Below are 26602 nucleotides of genomic sequence, written 5' to 3' on the forward strand. Positions count from 1 at the left end.
AACTCAATTTATAAATAGATTTGAAGGAATTTCAGAGATGCGTTGGATTTATACCTCCAGAACGTCCGACAAATTCGAGTTTTTCTCAAACATCCTTTTGATAAATTGAATTGATAAATGAGTTGAAAAACATTCTGGATTTTTATATACAGTCGACTCTCCACAACTCGATATTCTATAACTCGATATACTCTATAACTCGATGGATTTTTCGGTCCCTTCAAATTCCCATACATCGTGCTCTCCATAAGTCGATATTTCTAGAACTCGATATCTCCACTAGTCGATGTCACGTGAGAGGTAAATTTCTCTCCATAACTCGATATCTTTTTAAAATCTTTCTCATTTTGGGAAACTTGATCCAATTCATGCTTGGAGGTGAATAAATGCTTGCAAGTTGTAATAAAAGTTGAAAAACATGAAAAATAAACAAAATTTTGTCAGTAAAAATAACGTGATTTTTCGAGCATTTCTAAAAAAGTTTTCAAATACTATCAACAAAATAATATTGCTTTCTTACAGAAGTGATCATACATATATTAGAAATACAGAAATTTGTTCCTTCGATTTTGTGATTTTTCGTGTCGATAGATTCCATAACTCGATAATTCTACACTGAGAAAACTGAAGTTATGTTATTCATAACACCTCTCGTATGAAACAGTTTTTTGTTAGCAGAAAAACATTTCATACGACGCGTCTGATTTCCATAACTCGCTTATGAAGATCATACGAATAAGATTCATAAACGGTCCTATGAAATTTCATACGATATGCTTATGGAAACCAAAGCAAGTCTTGTTAGAAAAATATCATACGTTTTTCTTATGAACCGAGCATCAAAACGCAGCAAAATGGCGTTTGGACAAATGAAGCTCGCGATTTTTGAAGTTCTGACAAATGCGATGGCTGTGTTTAGAGGTAGCAAAATATGGCGGCTCGGGCAGAAGATTAAATTTGCTTAACTTTGTCTTGTGCATTGGAGACAAAATGGAAATACGAAAATTATTTGAGCGTGGCATCGAAAATGTGAGTTTGTTTATTAGGTTTAATATTATATTTCAAATTATAATTCATTATCTTCTTCAGAATCTGTCCAACTTATCAGTAGTGACAAATAAGCTTCCGTGAGCGGTGACAAGCTTTTTCCAATTCTAGAAGCGGTAAATTTTCGTATAAAGGTCATGCTTGAATATATTGAGCTTGGATGTTCATAACAAATGTCCATAAATTTCATACGATGGGTCATTTCACTCTTATGAAATCTATACTAGTGTACTGCAGAACTCATACCATACCACGAGCTCATTCGTTCATAGTGCCATAGTATGAAATTTTTTTTTCTGGTAAAATTTCATAACTGTTTCGTATGGAAATCGAAATATTTTTTTCCCCAGTGAGGCTGTTGTATAACGTCATGTAATCAACGTCATACAAAATGACACATTCGTTTTCTCCCGTATTCCCGATCATTCCGAAGACTTTCCCAAACTTTTTCATCGCGTTATCACGTCGCATCCCTTGTCGAGTGCAACTGTGAAAAACTTATGTCAACCCGTTCATCCGTTCTCAAGCCATTTTGTGACATACAAACACCACTCCATTTTTATTTATATAGATAGATAGATAGATAGTAATGATTGTTCAGAAAACATTACTCAAAAAAAAACCTCTGTAGTAGGGTGTCCCAAAAATTGTACTTTCTCAGTAAACTTGGGGATTCGACCTCCAAATGGTAGCTAAGGACATTACAATCGAACTTTTGTAAACGGAAACTCTTAGCTTTCGTATGAGGAACTATGAGAAATGACGTTTAGACGTTGCCCCGTTGAGGAAGTCCGATTTTCGTTTTTTTTATGGATTTTTTTCGGTTCTGGAGCTCGATTTGAAAAGGTAGAATGAAGTTTATCAAACGAAATTATGTTCCTATTTCCAAGCAAATAGCTAAAAAGTACACAATCTACATTTTAAGACACAAAACGGAATCCCTTCCAGTAAACCATTGAACAAAATTACACAAAAATTCCTGTTTTACTGAACAAAATCACACTCAATACGTCAATACTCCATATGTCAAAATACGATCGGACTGATTGATGGTCAGTGAAGCACAAACGACTTTGTAACCGTTGTAAACAGAAATAGAGATTTAAAAAAAAATCTGGTGTTGTCTGCATGAAGGTACCGTTAGGACGCCATTCACCGATCATTTTACAGCATATCAACATGTTAAATTCTGTCAAAAATCGATTTTTCGATATTTTCCACAACTAATATCATTAAGACGAGCTTATGAGCAATAGGACGAATGAATAAATTTTGTATAGGGTAACGGTCGTATTTTGGACCCCCTAAGGAAGTGATTTTAGTTGTTTGTCCCAATTAATTAATTGCACAGCGTTACCAAGACCAAAAACTTGCCAAAATGTAGAGAAAAACTTGCTCTACGAAATAAAGATGCCCATACGATCATGTAGGATCCAAAAAACGTCGATAATAATTGAATTGTGATGCACTGTTTTTCATTATTTTGGACACACCAATACATTTTGGACCCTCAAAGTATATATTTTGGACCCCGGCATTTTTATCGTTTGGCGACAAAGTCCACGACACTGGTTGTATAATATGCTTGCCCATAGTCTAATCAATCGATTGACAATGGAAAACCGAAGAAATTCTACGCTTTTATTTCAGAAATATGAAACAAGTTTTTGTTTACATTTGGAAAATTTATGCCGGCTTCAATTTCTATGTGTAACGTGTTGTAACGGTTGCATGGATGAACCGATTGAATTAAATTAATTTCAGATAAAATAAACACATTTTCTATGCACAAACGGATGATGCAAGTGCGGAATAGTCCTATCTTTCCAAATGGCAAGCAAATTAATTTGGTCTTTCGATTTAATCTGGGAAATTTACAGGAAAATGTCCCAGGGGTCCAAAATGTATAGGGGTCCAAAATATATTGGTTACCCTAGTTCCTAGTTTTTGTTAATTATGTCATAGAGTCAATTATAAGTTGAATTTTGAAGAAATATAATACCAAAATTATACTTTACCCACATTCACACATTAGGCTGAGTAGAATCTACCTACTAGCCCTAAGTCTGATACCCACTTTTGACGATGTAAAAAAGAAATGAACTGAGTAAATCTTAGTTTTCAAACATATAAAAATTCAGTGTGAAAAGTGCAAAACATGATGTAAATGTTTTTTTTTACAGATTGCTTTTACCCCGAGGGATCTGCAAGAAAGTAGAAAACTAAGAATTTGACGGAACTTTGTTGAACTAGAAATATCTTCTCCATATTACTCAAGAAAATTGGACTATTTTCAAAAATCTTAAATAGGTGACCTCCAAACTTCATTTCTTAGAGTTCGTGCATACCAAAGTTTAATTGCAACATTTGTAGCTACCATTTGGAGATTGAGCCACAAGTTTTCTGACAAAGTGGAATTTTGAGACACCCTACTCTGTAGGTTTTGTTTCAGATGTCTATTCTAAAATCCTTTTATAGTATTGACAGGTTTACATTAATTTTCCAAGAATTCTTGAGTAGTTACTCAATATCTCATCTTTGGATTCCTGTTATACTATTATTATTATCTTTAAATAGTGTTTAGTTTTTTTTTGCCCATGGCGAGTTCGCCAGTCTGTAATCTAGTCAAATCCTGACATCTAGCTGCTTTTCAATTGAGACTTGGTTCGATTGTCATAGAAAAGGCGACCCAAGTTATAAAAATCCGTAATGCATGATTCGTAATCTATGATTCTTATGAGGCGCGTGCATTTTCAAATCTGTCAATAATTCAGCAGGCACGCATGTAGATCTGAAGGCCTCTCAACTTCCAAGAATCATGGAGGTTTTCATGTAGTTTTTCACCCTTTTGTACAGTAGTTCACACAACAAAAAACAAGTTAAACACTTACCAGATGGGATGTTAGTAATTCCGTAACAAGCCTGGTGCACACAAATATTGCAATTATCACAGAACACCATCTCGTTGGCTTCCTCCGAGTCCGGTGAACGACACACGTCGCAGATGACGTTTTCGTCGTACTCGATGCCAAGACCTTCTTCGCTTTTCATGATTGCCTGGATTTTATCCCAACATCGAACCTGCGGGAGGGGGAATGCGAAAACGAGGTTAGTTGATAAGCTTGAGGAATCGCCAACTGCGCGGATCTTACTTCAAGTTCTTCAACGACCCTTTCGAATTGCTCGTCAGTCACTGGCACCAGTCCGGCTAGATTCCGTTCTCCGTTGAAGACCTTCAACCAGGCTTCGTCGCACTGGTCGAGGTCGTAGTAGCACACCTGCTCCGAGATGGCCGGCGTGTTCGATAGATAGTGTTGATCGTGCGAGAATGACTCATCCTTCGTTATCCGTATGTACTTGTTCTTGGGACTGCGTGGATGAAAAATTGAATATTAGGTGTCTGGGAACGATAGCAACATTTTCAAACTTACAGCTTGAAGTCCTGTCGTTTCTTGTAGAAGTTCTCCTGAATGATGGACACGGAGGGTTCTGGTAATGAGTCCGGATTTACTGGCACTTGCACGCCACGTTCCCACTCCTGTTTCCACTGATCGTTGATGACCCAGTACTCATCGGCGGCCAGTGGTTCCGAATCAGGTAGCTTCATGGCACTGATAAGATCCTTCCTGCAAGTGGATGTTTGTGTAAAATTAATCTAAATTATGAAAAATGTAATTTCGTTACTCACCTAAACAATTCAGCCGGTGCTTCCGGTGCAGTACGGTTGTATATACTGGACATTTTGATGTCGATGACCGCCCGCGGTTGCCAGTTCTTGGTCGGCGTCGTCGGACCACCTGTATTCGACGTGAGCGAGTTGTCCTCCTCCATTGACGAGACCGCGGGGCGGCCCTTGCGTTTTTTGATCGGCGGTGGTCCATCATTTTCTGCACGATTCGATCGCTTTTGGCCCTTCTGCGACATACTTAGCCAACGACGAGCAGCTGTTGTCGTTTGCCACCGTTGCAGGGAGCGATTGGAACGATCGAACGGTAGAAGTGTGGGTTTGCGTTTGGTGGTGGCGACCCTTTGCTACAGGTCTCCGAAATACGGTTTTTTTAGGGACACGTCCTGTAAAACGGTCCCTCAATTGTGGAACTCGCACTAGTAAGGGCGACTTGTTATTCGGTAGCTTTATGTAGTATTTCTTGCTTGTTTTCGGTATGATTAATGCTTGTGTTTAAATATTGTTAATTGCATGTGGATAAGTCTAGTTACATTGGACAATCTGAAAAAGAAATGGAGAAATAAAAATTGTGAATTAAAAAAAGATTCTGAAATAGCTGCTCATAGATCTCTTGGCAAACGCTCTTCTATACAAAACATATATTGGCGCGGTAAATGGCTGGGCATGGCGTACCATTGGTACCTCGCGTACCTGCAGGAATAAAATAGACCCCTTTGTGCGGTCCTTAGCCTCTTGCCCAGCAACTCCTATCCCTACCTCCTCGTGGTACTGGCCGGGGTACGAGTAACCTTGGGGAAGATCGGGTAACCAACCCCCGGTGGGAACTTTGGTCGTATGCTGACAGGGAAGGGGGGGTTTGCTTTTGCAAACCTGGAGCGTCTGTACTCCACGTTAGGAGCGGCTCACAACAGCGTCTGTTCCCCATGTCAGGGGCGGCTGATCATCGTCCGAGTGCCAGAGAAGGACTCTAAGCTAAACTGCGCACTATGGCCCTCCGAACATTTAGGGGGAATGGTCCTCCGGAAATCTAGGGGGTTGGTGTCAGGCCCTGCGAGCCAGCCGTAAAAACACATCAGCACAGGAACGTCAACGAGAGAATACGGACCGGAACAATCGGCAAAGACCACAGCGACAAAAATGGACTAGCGATTGGAAACTCGGTACGTGGAACTGCAAATCTCTCAACTTCATTGGAAGTACTCGCATACTCTCCGATGTACTGAAGACCCGCGGTTTCGACATCGTAGCGCTGCAGGAGGTGTGCTGGACAGGAGCATTGGTGCGAACGTTTAGAGGTAATCATACCATCTACCAGAGCTGCGGCAACACACGCGAGCTGGGAACAGCTTTTATAGTGATGGGTGATATGCAAAGGCGCGTGATCGGGTGGTGGCCGATCAACGAACGAATGTGCAAGTTAAGAATCAAAGGCCGATTCTTTAACTTCAGCATAATCAACGTGCATAGCCCACACTCCGGAAGCACTGATGATGACAAGGACGCATTTTACGCGCAGCTCGAACGCGAGTACGACCGCTGCCCAAGCCACGACGTCAAGATCATCATAGGAGATTTGAATGCTCAGGTTGGCCAGGAGGAGGAGTTCAGACCGACGATTGGAAAGTTCAGCGCCCACCGGCTGACGAACGAGAACGGCCTACGACTGATAGATTTTGCCGCCTCCAAGAACATGGCCATTCGTAGCACCTATTTCCAGCACAGCCTCCCGTATCGGTACACCTGGAGATCACCTCAGCAGACAGAATCGCAAATCGACCACGTTTTGATCGATGGACGGCACTTCTCCGACATAACCGACGTCAGAACCTATCGTGGCGCCAACATTGACTCCGACCACTACCTGGTGATGGTGAAACTGCGCCCAAAACTATCCGTCATCAACAATGTACGGTACCGACTCCCGCCTCGGTACAATCTCGAGCGGCTGAAACAACCGGATGTCGCCAATGCGTACGCGCAGCATCTTGAGGCAGCGTTGCCGGCTGAGGGCGAGCTCGATAGGGCCCCTCTTGAGGACTGCTGGAGGACAGTCAAAGCTGCCATTAACGACGCTGCCGAAAGCGTTGTCGGATATGTGGAACGGAGCTCAAGAAACGATTGGTTCGACGAGGAGTGCCAAGAGGTTTTAGAGGAGAAGAATGCAGCGCGGGCTGCAATGCTGCAGCATGGTACGCGGCAAAACGTGGAACGATACAGACTGAAGCGGAAACAGCAAACCCGCCTATTCCGGGACAAAGAGCGCCGCCTGGAAGAGGTGGAATGCCAAGAGATGGAGTTGCTGTACCGTTCTCAAGAAACGCGGAAGTTCTATCAGAAGCTCAACACATCCCGCAAAGGCTTCGGGCCGCGAACTGAGATGTGCCGGGATAAGGATGGGAGCATCTTGACGGACGGACGCGAGGTGATCGAAAGGTGGAAGCAGCACTACGATGAACACCTGAATGGCGCAGAGAACACAGGCACAGAAGGTCAGGACAGCGAAGGCGATGGCTACGTCAGCACAGCGGATAGCGGAAATCAACCAGCTCCCACGATGGGGGAAGTTAAGGATGCCATTCAACAGCTCAAGAACAACAAAGCCGCTGGCAAGGATGGTATCGGAGCCGAACTCATCAAGATGGGCCCGGACAGGTTGGCCGCTTGTCTGCATCGGCTGATAGTCAGAATCTGGGAAACGGAACAGCTACCGGAGGAGTGGAAGCAAGGCGTTATATGCCCTATCTACAAAAAGGGCGACAAACTGGAGTGTGAAAATTATCGTGCAATCACCATCCTGAACGCCGCCTATAAAGTGCTATCCCAGATTCTCTTCCGTCGTCTATCACCTATAGCAAACGAGTTCGTGGGAAGTTATCAAGCAGGTTTCATCGACGGCCGCTCGACAACGGACCAGATCTTTTCCGTGCGGCAAATCCTCCAGAAATGCCGTGAGTACCAGGTCCCTACGCACCATTTGTTCATCGATTTCAAGGCGGCATACGATAGTATCGACCGCATAGAGCTATGGAAAATCATGGACGAGAACAGCTTTCCCGGGAAGCTCACAAGATTGATCAGAGCAACGATGGACGGTGTGCAAAACTGCGTGAAGATCTCGGGCGAACACTCCAGTTCGTTCGAGTCTCGGCGAGGACTACGACAGGGCGATGGACTTTCGTGCCTGTTGTTCAATATTGCGCTTGAAGGTGTCATGCGGAGAGCCGGACTTAACAGTCGAGGCACGATTTTCACGAGATCCGGACAATTTGTTTGCTTCGCGGACGACATGGATATTATTGGGAGAAAGTTTGAAACGGTGGCAGATTTGTTCACCCGCCTGAAACGCAAAGCAACAAGAGTCGGGCTAATGGTGAATGCGTCGAAAACAAAGTACATGCTGGTTGGCGGAACTGAGCGCGACAGGACCCGCCTAGGAAGCAGTGTTACGATAGACGAGGATACCTTCGAGGTGGTGGACGAGTTCGTCTACCTCGGATCCTTGTTGACGGCTGACAACAATGTTAGTCGGGAAATACGAAGGCGCATCATCAGCGGAAGTCGTGCCTACTATGGGCTCCAGAAGAAACTGCGGTCAAGAAAGATTCACCCCCGCACCAAATGCACGATGTACAAAACGCTCATAAGACCGGTAGTCCTCTATGGGCATGAGGCGTGGACTATGCTCGAGGAGGACTTGCAAGCTCTTGGGGTTTTCGAACGCCGAGTGCTAAGGACGATCTTCGGCGGCGTGCAGGAGAACGGCGTGTGGCGGCGAAGGATGAACCACGAGCTCGCTCAACTCTACGGCGAACCCAGTATCGTGAAGGTAGCTAAAGCTGGAAGGATACGCTGGGCAGGGCATGTTGCAAGAATGCCGGACAATAACCCTGTAAAGATGGTGTTCGCCACGAATCCGGTCGGAACAAGAAGGCGTGGGGCGCAGCGAGCTAGGTGGATTGATCAGGTACACCAGGACCTGGAGAGCGTGGGTCACAGTCGAGGATGGAGAGAAGCGGCCATGAACCGAGGGAATTGGCGAAATATTGTTGGCGAGGCTTTATCAAGATAATTGATGTAAAGCCAAATAAGTAAGTAAGTATTGGTAAACATATAGGTTTTTGATTAACTTATAAGCATCGGTAGATTGTCAATATTTCAAATGATATTAGTAGAAATACGAGAATAAGACCACCTGCTGTGCGCAAAATGTATGAAAACGTCGTTTAAAGTTTTAGTGAGAAGTTGATGACCATAGTACAAAATGACGGGTGGCATAATGCCGTTTGGCATAATAGCTGTTAGGCATGATGCCATTTGGCATTACGGTCGTTTGACATAATCGCCATTTTATTAATGGCCGCTTGGCATAATTCTGGACAAACATTTGAAAAGGGCCCAAGAGGTCTTGAGCCTTTTTTTAGAAACGTTGCTGTTGAGCCCTTCTTAGCCCGCCCACGCAAACTAACAACACCATCAGAAAGATTGGTGTTAGCTCTTTCTGAAAGTGGTATTGGTGAGCGTGATCGAGTTGAATTGGGCTTAACAGCGTCTTGCAAAGCCAATGTTTACCAATGTCGATGTGCCCTTTTGAAATTTGGCCTTCGTCGCGAAATGTAGAGAATACCGCGAAATGTCGCGAAACAAATTGAATTTTTAGAATTTATATAACAATTACTGTATACACTAAAGTCTTTTTTTACACGGTTTTTTTTTTTTTTGCACGCTTTATTTTTACACGGCTTTTTTTACACGCCTTTCGGAATTAACACGGTACTTTTTTTGCACAAAATTCGGAAATAACACGGTTTTTTTACTTATTTACACGGATTTCGGAATTAACACGGCTTTTTTTTCCTATTCACACGGATTTCAGAATTAACACGGTACTTTTTCCACGGATTCTAGAATTACCACGGTTTATTTTAACACAAATTCCAGAATTAGCACGTTTTTTTTTTGCACGGAATTTTTTTGCACGGCACGGGAGGATTTAAACGGATGGCATCCACGAATAACTGGAGTGAAGCCAAAAATGTGGTGCTGAAGAATGTGCTGATTTGACAGCTTGCCCAAAAATATCGATTTAAGCATGAAACACACTCGACATTTGTATTGCATTAATTATTTTGGTGTTAAGTGGGTATAGTTTAATCTAGTTTTCTTTAGTCGCAAGATTATTAAGCCACATTTTATTAGGCGCAATGATAAACGATTATCAATAGTATTTTTTTTTTCTCGTGCGACATTTGTCGCTACCGCGTGGGGTTTCATGAGGGCAAAGCCTAAATTTTGTTTACTCAGCACAAGTGGCTGGCTTCAAGAACTAGTGCTTACTTGGGGTTGACTTAGAAGCGCAAAATGGCGTCTGTTTGTGTATTACTTTCTTGGCAACGGAGTTTTTCAATCTACAGTCGCCTCTCCACATCTCGATATCGAAGGGACCATCGAGATAGGGAGAGATCGAGACATAGAACACATTTTTAACGAATACTAGATTGAAAATCACTCCGTTACCAAGAAAATTAAAAACAAACAGATGTCATTTCGTCTTCGCAAATTGTTTTGAATCTCTAAAATCTAGTCTAGTAACCTTTGATAATGGGCATATCGACATACGGAGAGAAAATTCGGAACGAAAATCACATCGAGATAGGGAGATATCGAGATAAAGAGGATATCGAGATATGGAGAGTGAAAATGTATGCAGTATGAAGGGACCGAACAAATCATCGACATAGGGAGAGATATCGAGATGTAGAATATCGAGATGTGGAGAATGGACTGTAGTATTCATAAAAAATTTGTTATTTATCTCGATCTCTCCCTATCTCGATGGTCCCTTCGATATCGAGATGTGGAGAGGCGACTACATTGTTTAGTCGAGGTTCCATAACAAATATTCTAATCGTTTAGTTTCAAGTTGAACGTCTCGAAGTTCGACGTATCGAACATATCTTCTCAATTTGCATTATTTTATTTTTTTTTGTGAAATTTAAACATACAGTCGACTTTCCACAACTCGATATTTTATAACTTGATGGATTTTTCGGTCCCTTCAAATCTCCACACAGCGTGAAATTTCCATAACTCGATATCTGCACATGTCCACCTAACGAAAGAAATAAATTTCCTTCCATAAATCGATATCTAAGAACAGAAATTTGTTTTAGAGATTTAAGATTTTTTTGTGTCGATATGTTCTATAAGTCGATTATTCTACAAGTCCCTTGAATATCGAGTTATGGAGAGTCGACTTATAAAGGAATTTTTTACTGTAAACATGCATTCTTATATAAAACATGGTCAAACCAATGATACCGCGACAAAGCCGCGAAATGTTGGTTTCATCGCCTTGGTCTCCCGCGATATTTTAAGAATTTTGCCGCGGATTTCCATTGCCCCTAGTCATGTTATTCAACACAAAAGAAGGAAAATGATATGTTATTACGCATCTCATAGTCCCGGATATTGCTGCACCACTGCAGTATATTCCTTTTCAAATTATGCCAAACGACATTATGCCAAAGATTGTATGCCAAACGGCATTATGCAAAATGACATAATGGTAGACCCCAAAATTATACATTAGGGTGATTTAACGTCTTGATAATGCAATATTAATTTGGTATAACATCAAGGTTATTCGACAACTACCCTATACTAACATAAGGGTGGTCCGATAATAGAGTGATCAGACTTTGAAGTAATCACTGTTGATGCCTTATAGCATCAATGTGACTGTGTGATGATCATTAAATAAAATAAAAAAATACATAAGGGTCATTCTGATGATCGCATATTAGAATGGTCAATCATTAGAATGATTAAATAATGACGTAATCCAATACTTAGAAAACTCAATATTACAATACATCATATTAGGGCGATTTAAAATATATTGATCGACATTAGAGTGGCCTAACATAAGAATATACTATTCATAGTCAAAGCCAAATTAGCAATACTAGGATATACACACACACACATAATGCTATGAAAAAAAATCTTGGATGAATTTAAGGTCATTACAATTGACAAATTGATGGTTAGACTCTATATTATGGTGGCCTATCAAAAGATTATACTGCAAAGTTTGAAATAAGGCAACACTAATCTTAAGAATATATGGATCCCATTTTATCCCACTGACCCAATATTCTTTCCATGACAGCTGTGGAGATGCAGAGGTATATTCGGTCTTTAGTAACAATGGTTGTCTAACTAACATTCCTTTCCTTCCCCGATGCCCGCATTGGGCGTGGCCGACGCCGTTATTGACTTTTAAACTTTGAACTCTCTATTTGTGCGCGTTGAGAATGGTTCGCTGATCCCAAGCCCCATTCATCAAATCTCTGCGCAACTTCGACTGTTTTGGTCAATCACGGAGTGCAACTACGAAGCGGTCATCCATGCTCGTAGGGAGCAATTGGTTAATTGGTTGATGCAATTGGTTAATTGGTTGATAATACAAGAAAAAATGGAATATGCCGGTAATTTTAAATTTTATGTGAGATGATCTTGATATTTTGTCCGCTTTACACACATGCCTCAGTGATTTTTTTTACAAAAATCTTAAATCTGTATAATACTACTTCTATTCGCATAATAACATGGGGCATTCTATGTGATTTCATGAATACATGGGACAATTATGTGAATAGGGGCAATATATAGATTGTTTTGTCAAAACACAAATGAAATAAAAAACACAATTTTGTCATATTAAACATTTTTCAACAATGCGAGTGTAATTTCTGGTTGTTGTAATACATTTTAACAGGACTTCGCCATGAAGGATTTTTTTTACTAACCTAGTCAATGTACTAAAACAATGAAAATTGAAAGTTTTGTTTTCTTAAGGCCGATTTCTTCACCTTCGCTTAGGACGTAAACCACCTTTACCCATATAAACGATGGTAAAGAAATCACTCATGAGAGTCAGAAAAAGCATTTGACTATCGCATACTCTGGTGATGAATATTCCATTTGTTGATTTTGTTCGAAAATCGCATCTAATTGTTGGAAATATTTGTTTGTTCGGTCTCAGAGAATGGAGCTTGTCTTAGAGAACGTGTTTTTCATGATCACCATAAGATATTTTGCCAGAGCTTTGGGAGCGGTTGCGTCTTATGGATTTAAGGTACCTTAACGTCAAAGCTTTATGACCAGATAATACTGCAATCTATATGGTTTGTTTCCAAGAAACTTGTCCCTGAAAGTCCTGCCCAAGATTCTGAAAGAATTATGTTCTGGATTTTGTGATAATGCTGTTGAAGATTTTGCGTTAATTATATGGGAATGATGCACAGGATCTGTGAAAACTGTGCATAGCATTATGTCAGAATTTTGCCCAAGATTTATTTTGTAACAATGTATAGGAATATGTGAAATTTGTTGTCAAGTATTTTACATGAATCCTGATCATGATTTTGTGAGAATTATTTTTCCAGATTCAGTGTTCATTCTATCGAGAACACTGCCCAATTTAAAAAGAAAAATCATGTCAAAGATTTTAAAATAATCATGCCGAAGATTTCGTGAAAAATCTAACTAATATTTTATGTAATTCTGCCAAGAAAATTGTTTGTATCCTTCTAAGAATTGTACAAACTTAACGCTAAGGAGTTTTTTCATTTTCATTTTCATTTTGCAGCGTTTGGTGGGGCAATGAGAGCGCAAGTCAGTCCAAAGCCGGGGTAAGGGATAGGTAATGGCCGTAATAGTCTATGCGGACCACTTGAACACCATCGGAAAGGATAAGAAGGGTTGGGGTAGGGTATAGGGAATGGAGAAGACTTGACACAGTAATGCGATTAATGCTGCAAAATGTAAATGTGCTGAAAGCAATTTAATTTGAGTTTTGAAGTTTGATTTGACTTATTAAAATTCCAAATAGATCGGCCATTGTACAAGTAAGAAAGAATATGCTGATCGCTTTCTAGAAATTTTATAAACAACAAAATAACAACAATATGAGAGTGATGCTAAGGGCTGCTGATGGCACAATGCGACGCTTTAGGAGATTTTGATACTGAATGAACATTACTATACAGAGCGCAATTTAATCGATGGTGATAACTTTACAAACTTTATCTGTTTTTACACTGATTGACGATGCTGATTTACATAAAAATATTTTAAAAATAATTGATATTATTAGTTCATTTGTTTGTGTGATCTAAGTGTTAATAATGGAAAAATTTTACATACCCTTGATAATAATACTTCCCTGATCAGAAATATTATATTTTGAGCGCCCTTTTCGAAGCTATTCTATCCAGGTATCCATGTACTGCTTTCAATCCTGAAATTATTCTTATTGTGCATGCTCATGCATTATATTAGTGATGATCATAATCATGCAACAGATAAGAAGGAGAGAAAAAGAGAATATAGGAACAGTGATTAGTAATGAGTTAATTATGTAGTTTTGTTAGAATTATAAACAATTAAACAGCAGTAATGAATAACTTATAAAATTACTTTGCAGCATAGCTGAGCCTTTCGGAACGTAAGACCGATGTATAAAAATAATTTGTTTCGAAATTGTCCGCGTGGTCTTCTAGTGCCCCTATTAGATCAGAATCAGTCATAGACATACATATCGAATGCTCGCCATGACCCTATGACCAACATTTGTATATGTATAGACTTAGCTGATGTGGCTTTTCTAATAGGTAGTTCTTTCACTCATTGATTGTCTTCAAAACCTTGTCAAGTATAGAAAATTGATTTTATTTCATTTATTACTACATTAAAGCTACATTGTACTTATTAAGTATTAGGTATTATTTTATGTTTTTATCACTATTGATATTATCAAGGCCAGAATTCCCAGTGAGTGAAGAATTTTATAGTACTAGAACACCATAGAAGATCGCTTAACATTACCTAATCATGGAACGGCTTTTTGCTCTATTATTTTAGGTAGATGCTATTGATCTCCCTTTGCTCCTATCCGCAACCCGGTGCACGCGCCCTGTTGGTTTTCGAAAACCTCGTAGAAGATTACAAACCGTCAATGGCATTCCCAATTACTACCCCACATTGCACATTCAAGGGTCTGATTGTGCTCCTAACCCACCCTCAGTCTGTAATCTTCTCGCCAGTTTGAAATTATATTTTCCCGAAGTGAAAGTAATTTTGATGAGTGATAGCGTAGTGCAGCCCAACTGCATAGTACAGTAGTTTAACCAGAATCTTTAGGTCAGAAGATAAAATCTAAATTTTGTAATAAAAAGGTTGCCATTGCTTTGAAATTTACCCAACATCTAATCAAAACTACTAACAACAGCGATCAATTATCAAAATTCATCGCTCCCTGGAAAATATAATCCCAAGCCCAGGGACAAACTTAACGCTAAGGAGTTTTTGAAAAAATATTTTTCGCATTATGAGCTTTAAAACTTTAACTTCAAGCTAATGTTTTTGAGTAACAGTTTTAACGTTCCAACAGTTTAAAAAAATACATTAATCCAGCTACTGAACATTCTTTTTTTTTCAAATTTGAATATAAACTTCAAGTTTAAAAAAAAAAAGAAAAAAAAAACAAAGTAAAAGAGAAAAAAATGGACTAGGTATGCTTAAACTTCAGGTTTGTAGTAGAATCAACGAGTCAGACGTCTCACGTCTTTCAACTTTTTGCGGGCCGCACGAAATGAAGCCGCGGACTCTACGTTGGGCAGACCTGGTTAGAGAAATCTTAGATCAACATCGGGTCACAGTTTTTCAGCAAGAAAGAGCCGCATGTCATACTTGAATGAAACTTCAATCACACTTCTTCGGAGTAAATAGATTAAGCTTAAATATGTTTGGGTTCCCAGCCCCCTAAACCCTTCTATCATTTGACATAGGCAAATGTTTGAGACGAAATCTGTAAAGAATCTCACAAATATGTATGACTATGTTTCCAAAAACTCTCCCGTAATGAAAAAGCAACGGATAAAAATCATGTTCAAAATAAAAATAGGGTCTAGACATATTTAACCAATCAACTAATAAATAAAGTTCAAGATTCGTTTTCATTGTCTATATATAAACTACCATGGAACCTGATACTGCCAATGTTTAATTGAGCTTTGAATTCGTAGAATTTGAACAAAATGCTCCAATTAGGACAGGCACTTGTTTGTCGACTTGTAATTACCAGGTACGAATATCGAAGTGGTTCAATATAAACGTGTACGTTAATTAAATCTTTTTGTGTGTTATTTGAGGCGCAGACCACACTACGCATATATGTAAAGCATTATGAAGCCCCAAATCCAAATGCACAATTTAGTGTTTACATATTTTGTGCTCGAAGTCCTACACTAATTCTGTTCATTCAAAACTAGCCATCACAATTGTTGTGGTTCCATAACTAGTACACATGTAACACTCGCATATACACCTGTTGTAGATAGCAAGTATCCTTCCTTATCTTCCGCCAAGGCAAGGCAGTCCGGAATACCTTGTACCTCTACGTCGTCACAGGCACCTTCGAGCTGCACTGAACAACCGCGCTTGAGGTCACATATTTGCACACACCATTACAAGTCAGTAGGGTGCCGTTTGCGCTGCTACTGCTGCTTATCACCCGATTAATCAATAAAACGCGAGAATGTGCATCACTTGCCTTTCATCATGCTCTCTCTCGATAGTTCGTTGATGGTTTCCACTAGTTTTAGCCGTTACGTCGATGCACTTGTAAAGTACCCAGTGGTCAGAATCACACGCTTCTTCGACTTTCATCAGAGAGCAAATAAACAAATCACAATTAATCATGACGACATTACGCCTCACACTTTCAATGTTTGCCATGTTTTGGAGTACCACACCAACACACATACCGCTCACATCAATGCCACACCAATACACGTGCACTGTGGCATGGCAGCATTATTATTGCTGTTGTTTCCTTCCATTTGGGTATTATTTTTTATTCTTCTTTGGGATAACACTACTTGCTCTCCTTTCTTTTCACGTCCGCGAGATGTGTTTTGTAGGTATCTACGTGCACAGTAGCGGTATACCGATATTCTCACATATGCAGATTTCTATTCTTCTTCTTACTCTTTCACAGTCTCTTTTTATCGCACCTTGCTTCGATTATTGCTCCTTACGCGAGCAAGTACTTTTACCTAACGAGAGAGCGAGAGCAATCACGATTAAAAAATAATGGAACCTTCGTTTTCTTCGTCAACACAATCTCTATCACACTTTTCCTCGCTATATCGTAGTAGAAGTCGTCATCATCTTCGTCTGTCGTCTTGAACACCCAGTTTCTGTACTCATCTTCATTATCCAGACCACACAATGATCTCTTACTCTTTTCTCTTCGTGCACCGTTCATTTTTGATTCACTATACAGCATTAAAGCGCAAAAGTGTAGGTACCTAACTAGTAGTCGCCAGTGTTGCTATCTTCCTCCCGAAACACTAGCATAACGCACACGAACCGAGGACAATATCATGCTCATGAGCATCACCGATCAATAACTCTCACTTCGGTGAAGGCTGTGCTATATCTAGCAATACTCATTGAAAACACTACTGGATGCTGTGGAGCATCCTTTCCCATTTTCGCTGCGAACTTCGCGAACGATTACTACACTCCCTCCTTATTGATACTTCCGAGTTCCAAGGTTTCCGAGAAACGTGGAGCTAGTTACGATCATCGATCGTTACCACCCCGCCTTGGGGGAGGTTGCACCTACCTAAAAGTATTGCAAACAGAAGGAGAATTAAGCGCCAAGAGATCATGATGAGCAGCAATGAACGCGAAACGTCAAAACACAACGCACATAGTTTGTATAAGTTCACATTTCTGCTGGCGGGCAGCAGCATCGCTATAAATTCCAGCGAAAGATTGCCGTCGTACACTACCTCTATACCTACCTACGTCATGTCAGCGCAAAAGAGAAATCTATCACAAATACTTACGTTTTTAATTCCCCGTTCCTTCTCCAGTTCCGACGACAATCAATCGATTTATGTTTCTCCGCGAAAATCAAAACTCCTAGCGGGGTGCTGATGATGCGTGACATCTATGCAAATCCTTATATTCCTGTGGCGGGATGAGGATAGAGAGAGAAACCGGAAATAGAATTAGAATTGGCACTAAATATGGTTATAGTTTATATCTAATTTCACATATACGTAGAGATGTCTTTTTGATGGGGGTGGGTTGCTTCAAAGAATGGGTTATGGAGTAGAGATGGGCGATTTTGAATCGATGTTGCAAAAATCGTTTTTTTTTTTGTTCCGTTCGTTTATACTGACAGTAACCCTTTACTGTTTGTTAATCAAACACATAATCGCACGACAAAAATTAATCATATCATTAACCTTTACGTTACTACCGGCCTCCGACTCCGACCAGGCATTTTCAAACAGCTGCCATTTCATCAATTTCCAATCGTTTTTATTTAAACTACCCTCAGTTTACTTTAAAAAGGTTTTAAATATTTGTCATGAATGGACAATTCTGTATTCGGAACCATGCCGGAGATATTCCGGGTTGTACTGGGGTCACGAGGGTGACAAATTCGGGAAATGTGATTATGTTTTTATTTATTTCAGCTACAACATTGAAGTTTTTATGTACAACGTGAGATAATGGTCAATTGTCATCTTTTCAACATAATTTGAATTAGTGCACCGTTCCGGAACATCGTAGCCGGTTCCGCCAGGACCAGTTTGGGGACATTTCCGTTTTATGTCGGAAACATACCGTGCGACGTTTCAATCTTCACATACTGTGCGACGTCTCAATCTTCTTGAATTCGGGAGAACTTGTCAATAAAGAAGAAAAACTCCGGTAAAAACAGATGTGGCCACTCCAGATCTCCTGGCACAGGTTCCACGAGGGCCTCTTTGGTACGTTTCCGTTCTATGACCAAAACATACTGTGCGACGTCTCAATCATCTTGAATTCGGGAGAACTTGTCAATAAAAGAAAAAAAAGCTCGGTACGAACAGATGTGGCCACTCCAGATCTTTAAGCACAGGTTCCACGAGGGCTTCTTGGGGAACAATTTCCTTTTTAAGTCCAAAAACATACTATGCGACATCTCAATCTTAATGACTTTTAAATAACTTGTCAATAAATGAAAAATAACACGGTAATAAAAGATTTGGCCACTCCAGAGCTTCTGGCACAGGTTCCATAAAGGCTTCTTTGGGACTATTTCTGCTTTTTCTCAATCTTTGTGAATTTGGTTCCACCAAAGCCGCTTAGGAAACAAAACCTATTGTGAAACGTCTCAATCTTGATGAATTCGACAGAACACGTCAATTAATGAGGAATAGACCCTGTGTTACCACTCCTGAGCATCACGTACAGGTTTCAGAAAGGCCTATTTTATGACATTACCGTTATTTGAAGGAAAAAATATGTCAATAAATGAAGAATGACCTCGCTACCAACAGATCTGGCTACTCCAGAGCACAAGGAATAAGTTTCACCGAAAACCTTTTTTGAAATTTTTCGTTATTTGAACAAAACATGATGTGATACAGGTAAAGCATAATGAAAATTCTAAAAAGTATTCAAATAAATCTAAAATACATACAAACTGATGTGGCTTCTCTTCACTAATGCAGTCTTAGACAAGATCTTTCTAAACAGATGTTTTACACGATTTTTTGGAAAATTTGTTATGCAGATCTTCATGAATACGCCAGGAATGCACTATGCAACTAGTTAAAACTCAGCAAAAAGAAATCCACCAGTACTTTGTTTCGAACGTCATCAGAAATCCAACAAGAATCCTAAAAAGGTGTTGGCTAGAATGTTACCAAGAATCTATTGTAAACTTCGAAGAAAATTTTCTATTAATTACTCAGGGTTCTCAATAAATTTGTTGATAAAAACTTAAAAGGAATTCGCTTTAGAACTCATCATGAATACAACATAAAAACAGTCTTATGATTTATGAAATCCCTTTGGCTTACTGACCTTTGGCATATTTACTTCCAATAATTGTTTTAACAGTTTAAAAAAGAACAACCTATTGCCCGTTTAAAGAAGAGTAAATTCGACCAAACTTAGGTTCCGTCAATTGTACCGCTTATTCATGAATGGAGGAATTTGCTTAGAATATGTTAAGGATTTCATCAGAAATTAAACAATAATCTAGCCAGCAATTATCTAATTTGGAACCCATTCGAGATTTCATCTATTACCCGCAAAGGGTTTTCCTACAGATTAGTGTTCGGTCCATCGATTGTGTCACTTGCCCCTACGGGGGAGAGCGATGCAATAGAAATCAGACGTGTCCGGTTCGCGCAGTGCGAAGAAAAAGTAGTGTAATCCAATCATAAATGTTTGGTCCATCGATTTTATTGCTGGCTCCAGCTGGAGCGAGCGATGGGACCGGAAACACCCACTAACTTTCCAAGACAATTGTGGAGATGCAGAGGTACATTCAGTCTTTGAACTCTCGATTCGTGCTCTTTGAGAATGGTTCGCTAATCCCATGCCCCATTCATTAAATCTCTGTGCATCTTCGACTGCTTCGGTCCAAAACGGTCATCTATGCTTAAGCTCATGCTCATTATCCGCAAAGGTTTTACTTACAAATTCTTCAAGCATTTTTTACTTTTTTATTTTTGAAGCTTGAAACTTAATAAGCCAGTTTATTCGCCCCAAATCAAATTGTATTGCTCATGAGTGGCCAAATCTTCGTTTATTGATAAGTTCCCTCGAATTCATGAAGATTGGGACGTCGCACGGTATGTTTCCGACAAGAAACGGAAATGTCCTCAAAGAGGCCTTGGCGCAACCTGTGTCAGGCGCTCTGGAGTGGCAAATTCTATGAATATTTAGTTTATTCTTCCTTTATCGACATGTTCTTTTGAATTCAAGAAGATTGAGACGTCGCACGGTATCTGTTGGACATAAAACGCAAATGTCCCCAAAGAGGCCCTCGTGGAACCTGTGCAAGAATATCTGGAGTGGTCACTTCTGTTTGTACCAGGGTTTTTCTTCTTTTATTGACATGTTCTCCCGAATTCATGAAGGTTGAGATGTCCACAGTATGGGTTGGACATAAAACGGAAATGTCCCCAAACTGGCCCTGGCGGAACCGGCTACCATGTTCCAGAACGGTTCACTTATTCGAATTATGTTGAAATGATGACAACAGACCATTATCTTATATTTTACATAAAAACTTCAGTGTTTTAACTGCAATAAATAAAAATTTAATCACATTTCCCAAATTTGGCACACTCGTGATCCCAGTACAATCCGGAATATCTCCTGCATGGTTCCCAATTCAGCATTCTCCATTTACGACAAATAACTGAAACCTTTTTAAATTAAACTGACGGTGGTTTCAAAAAAATCGAATGGGAATTGACGAAATGGCAGTTATTTGAAAATGCCTAATCGGAGGCCGGTAACGTAAAGATTAAACAGCATATAAAATAAATAATTTTGTATGATTCTTCAGCGTTATCGAGCGCTGAACATACCTAGCTTTTGAAAGGCGGGTGAAATTTGGATTCTACAACATGAACAAATTTTAATTAAAAAGAATTGTGTAGACTTTTCATGATTTTTATTCTGTGCGCTTCTCGCTTTTGCCTCATATACCAGACACTTTGATTCAAAATCCGAATAGCTCAAAATTGGAAAAATTAAATCATTGATTGATATTCACAAATCATTGAGAAGTGACGCCAAAGGCAGTGGAGCAATTTGAATTTCCATAGATATCTGTATGAAATACTTATTAGAAGAGCCTTGAAAGTGGGATTGAACGGCAAATATTGAGGCATTTCGTGTGAGATATTTCCAATACAAAGTCGAGTGTCCGGAATTGGATTCAGAACGGTACCTAACTGTGGAAATGCATTTGGAACATTAAGGTGAAGATGAATCGAAGCCAAACCTAAAATTTTCAAGAGCACAAATCTAGAGAACCGTAATTAATTGATTAATTCTCACATAACATAACATTGACAGGCTCAATTTGATTATTTTCTTCTTAATCAGTAACTAAGTCACAAACATAAATCTGTTGTGATTCGTTTTCTATATAGATCGCTAGCCTAGGACATTGTTTTTCGATCTATAGTGAAAAACTTCCTAAAAGCTTCCAAACTTCCAAAAATCGAAAGAGAGCGAGAGAGGTCCATTTGAAAAGTTACGCGAGAAATTATTAATCTGCCACCACGTATTTTTAAAGTCAAATTTGTCTGTGTTCGTGTGTAACAATCAAAATGAGGAATTGACTGTAAGCAATTTAAGTTTGAAATCAGCTTGAATATGAAAAGGAAACTTTGGAACGTGAATTTCCTCAATCCCAAAATTTGCCGTAGTGCTTGTTGATAGCATTCAATTGTAGAGACGAATGCCCCTTCTGGGTAAAGTCTCTCTAAAAAAAATTAATAAATTGCGTTAAATTTTTATAGAAGTTTTTTTTGTTCCATAAGGTTGAACCTTACTACCTGACTAAAGTTGCCAAAACTTGTAGGGCAGCCAGAGCTCTAAAAATGTTTAGACTTATTTTTTTGTTTCGACTTTGGTAATCATACCGTAAGTTTTTTCAAGTTCGACCAGTCTCTGAAGTGTATGTGAATCCAGAGTTCTTTTAACTTTACTTTTACTGAGTCGCATAACTTCTTATCAAAAGAAAGGACAGATGTATGTAACCCGTTGGATCCTTGCTAATCTAGCGCCCCGCGTCTTGTTTTAGAATCGTTCCCTACATAATCAATTAGGTGGAGGACCACACCACAAAGCCCATCAATGGCTGACATTAACTGTAACGCCACCAAATCCATCGACAAGAGGGTATTTTGGCTTTTCGCAAGATTCGTGCATAAAGCTGCGATGCAATGCAATTATCATGAGTCGATAATCACGTGACGAGTAGCAGCCTTAGTCTAATCTCGTTTCGGAACCCTCCTCCTCCCTCCTCGATGCAGTTAATTGAACTCCATCCCTTCCACCAAATATGCCAAGAGATCAAGTGCATCTTTCCAGGGTACTGTTAAGCTTTTGCAGCAATCCCATCCACCCACCCACCAAGCGCAAAAGGCAAAAGCGCCTCGAGACGCTGAAGTGCATGTTTCTAGAGCAAAAGATTCTCCACCGCCTCGTCTCGTTGTTGGTAGTCTTGGTATTTGTCGGACGGAACCATATTATTATAGAGACAGCGCAAAAGTCCGGAGAGCAAGCAGCAGCCAGATACCCAACACAAAATATTAGGTATACACAAACACGAACTTTTTTGTTGTGCTGTGCCGTTTCCGCGAGGGACGAACCAACGGTGTCACGACGGCTGCCAAAGAGGACGGCGGTGCGTGCTTACGAGGAAGAAGGTACCCGAACAGAATGTATTGTCAAAATCTTATCAAATTGCAGAGGCGACTCGTAGCCTCACTTTTGACCCGTTCTACCAATTTAAAAATTGTTAATTCGGCAGAATTATATTAAAAAGCAAACAGTGAATCATTGGAATCGTCCTTTCTAACAGATCTCTTATCAATAGATAAAAATTTGTTGTTGAAACTCAAGAATTTCTATTCGTGGAACAGGTAGATTTGAGGTTAGGGAATCGCCACTGGATTGTTTCAAAATCATTGTTTTTCATAGCATATCGATCACAGATTTTGATAATCATTTTCTAGATCTGAATCTTACTTCGAAATCGATATCGATATAACATTATTTTTTCAGATTTTTCGCACATCTAATCACGAAATCTCGAATAAAAATTACAATTTTCCAGTCCAAAATGAACAAATAGTTAGTTATGATATCTCAATCGATTTCTATAATATTTGGTGTGAATGTATTTTACTTGAAATGCATTCAAATCACTATTACCAACTTTTACCCGACCTTCCTCTACCCGAACAAAGAAATCTCCATGAGTTCTAAGACACATTGAACCACACTAAAACAAAATTTCTTGGCTACTATGATTGTCCCCTCAAACAGCTTTCCAAAGATGACCTGTTGCATAACTCAACATTTCCATGATTCGATTTTTTTTTTCAAAATCAACTCATGGAGGTATGTCAGTATAATCTTTATACTTCCTAAAATAGATACAATCATAACAATTACATAACAAGATGACACAATTGAATTTGTTTTTTTATCACAATAATCACAACAAAAAAAACAATTGATTACTTGTTATGATATTTTTGATAAAAACATCGAAAAACTGAAAAAAGTTTTTGGTTTGATATAGAGCTATACAAATGTGTTATTATTTAGTTTACTTTCATACAAAATTTCGAACTCAGATCAGTATCTTGTCATATACGATGATATCACGGCATCAGAATTAGTTTCCAGTTTTTTCTCATTCCCTACTCGGGTAGACAGTGGCGGCTAAGCTAGTCAGTGCTTGCTGCCAGCCAAGAAGAGTGATGATGAATGGAATGGAATGGAATGAACGGAGCGCGCGCCTCAACGAACTGCTGGCTGCTGCTCTGAGTCAAGTTAAGCTCTACGATAAGTAGCGGGCGGACGGTATCGGATGTAAAGTGTACGCGGCGGAGGGTGTGTATGGTGTATTTAGTAACGGGCCACACGCCACCATCACCAATACCACCATGCTGCAACCTTACTGACTGGCACAGAGCAAGCAGCGGTACTCCTCCTGGCTGCTTGTGGTGTGCTGATATTGTAATAAGAGAGAAAAGTTTACACTTGGAATCGGTATGGACACAAGTGTTGCCAGCTGCTAATTGATTGCAAGTGCGACTGTGGTTCATTGAACAATTTGAGAGGGGTAATTGGGCAGATGATTTTTTTGGAATTTTGATTTAATTAGATTTCTATTTTATCTAAGAATCGAATCAAATTCGTTGATAGATACTTTAGAGACCTCATCCATACAAAAACACCAGTAAGAGACTAAGCAGGAATCAACATAAGACCACAGGAACCAGGAAAATTTCCTTCATACAGTCAACTCTCCCTTACTCGATATTTCGTATCACGATATCGAGTTAGAGAACCATAGTCCATTTGCACTGTTTGCGATACAGTTTGTTCTGTAACTCGATACCTCCCTAACACGATGGTCCCTTCAATTTCGAATTAGGGAGAGTTGACTGTATTATTTCAGGAGTTGAATCAGTTATTGTTTTAAGGAACTTCTAAAAGAATTTCATCAACAAATATCTATAGGGATATCTTTTGGAATCCTTCCATACATTTTCCAAAAAAATATGTCAAAATAGTTAGCCAGGAAAACTTTTAGGGACTCATCAAAAATTTCTTCGCGGAATTGTCAAGGATATCTTTTAGGAATTATTGGAGGACCGTTGTTCTCCTTAAAGAAACACTGATTATGTAGGAATAATCAGAGGAATTCTGGACAAGCCCTAGGAGGAAATTCTTGTAGAAATTTCATGAGGAATCCCCGGTCGAAGTTATTGAGGAACTCATGGCAACATTACTAACAATTGTTGTGGATTAATCAATGGAGGAATTTACGAATGAAATCCTGGAAGAACCCTTGAAAGAGTTCTTGAAAAAATCCACAATAAATTAAATGTAAAAGTTAAAAAAAACTCAAAGACTTCTTGTAGTAGAACATGCTTGCATAATTCTTAAAAGAAATTCTTCAACTCGAGGTAGCAACTCGTGAAATCAGTAGAAGAATTCCTGGAACATCTCCGGTGGAATAATTTTCTCAGTGATCTCCGTGAAAATTACTACAGCGATAGATTTCTTGAAGGATTTCCTAGAGCAAATTATGAGGAATTTTTGAACGAATTTATGGGAGAATTGCTGGAGAAATTTGTATGCGAATTTATAGAGGAATCCATGGAGGAATCTCTGAATGTATTCGTGAATAAATCTCTGCAGAACACCTGAAGCTTTTGCTCGATGAATCTTTGAAGGAATTCCTGAAGAACTTATTCTATGATCTTCAAGAAGCACAAAAAGCCTCAAGAATTTACACAGCAAAGAGGAAAATTTAGAGACCGTTTTGCTCAATCAAAACTGCAAAGATCATTCTTTTGAAAATATACTTTTTTTAGAGAATTGTAGAGCATCGAAAGCAATACCACAGTTATGTATCCAAGATAAGGGTTATACAACATTGTCATCATATTTAATCTCTTTCTATTCTTAAAAGTGACTCTTATTTGACCCATAACTATGGATCAACTGTATTAAAAGGATTTGATGTTCCACTAGAATAAATTGTTAAACAGTGGTCGTTTCATTGCCAACTGGTCATAATGCTATGAAACATAAAATCTAACGATCATCGAGGATGAATCAATTCCTAAAGCTACTTGTTCACCTTAGTGATTGTTGGAGTAAACCTCCTAATTGCAAAGACTAACAATAGTAAGTATATGTGAGTCCTCAATGTTAACCAACAAACTGGCAATACTGATAACGATAAGTGCGCTGCTCTTCAACACTACTCATTTGTGTTTGGCGACGGCATCCCCGCATTGTGCAACGGGACGGAATCGAACGAGAGACCGAGAGTACTGTGAATGGAGGGAACAGCAGCGCAGCGACGGGCGAGCGGACAAATCAGCTAACCAACCATTCAATCTATACAACCAGCCGCCAAGAGCGACGCAAGAGAAACTGCTTCTAGGGTGATGACTTCAATGTGGGGGTAGCTTTGTTTTCTTCGATAAATTTGAAAATGTTGCTTTTTTTTCAACTACGTACAGTTTTAGAACTTGATATCGTCCTAATTGATATGATACAGAAAATTGTTTGATTTTGGTATTTGCTAGTGTGGCAAAGTCAAAAATGATTTTCTGCACTACATTATTAACTTTATGTTATGATCCTTTACTGATACACATGAGCCTTATTTTTTGTAAGCCCAACTAAATTGTGTTTAACTATGGTTTACCCTATTTAGAAAGTAGAGGA

At 39.4% G+C, this 26602-nt stretch overlaps 1 protein-coding gene across 3 annotated transcripts in view; it reads right to left on the reverse strand.

Moving 5' to 3' along the window:
- The window catches only part of LOC5565534 (PHD finger protein rhinoceros), a 61109-nt gene that overhangs the window by 11316 nt on the left and 23191 nt on the right, over positions 1 to 26602 (reverse strand). For 2 of the 3 annotated variants that reach the window (XM_021842048.1, XM_021842047.1), the window contains exons 2-6: positions 17659 to 17782; positions 4736 to 5275; positions 4479 to 4673; positions 4200 to 4416; positions 3939 to 4128 (exon numbers count right to left, since the gene is read on the reverse strand). In XM_021842048.1, the coding sequence (XP_021697740.1) occupies positions 3939 to 4128; positions 4200 to 4416; positions 4479 to 4673; positions 4736 to 4971 (838 nt within the window). In that variant the 5' untranslated portion in view covers positions 4972 to 5275; positions 17659 to 17782. Of the gene's footprint in view, positions 1 to 3938; positions 4129 to 4199; positions 4417 to 4478; positions 4674 to 4735; positions 5276 to 17432; positions 17452 to 17658; positions 17783 to 26602 lie in introns of those variants that run through there. The other variant, XM_021842049.1, reaches the window with a different exon arrangement.

Source organism: Aedes aegypti, chromosome 2 (assembly GCF_002204515.2).
Source record: "Aedes aegypti strain LVP_AGWG chromosome 2, AaegL5.0 Primary Assembly, whole genome shotgun sequence".
Classification (NCBI taxonomy): Eukaryota; Metazoa; Arthropoda; class Insecta; order Diptera; family Culicidae; genus Aedes; species Aedes aegypti.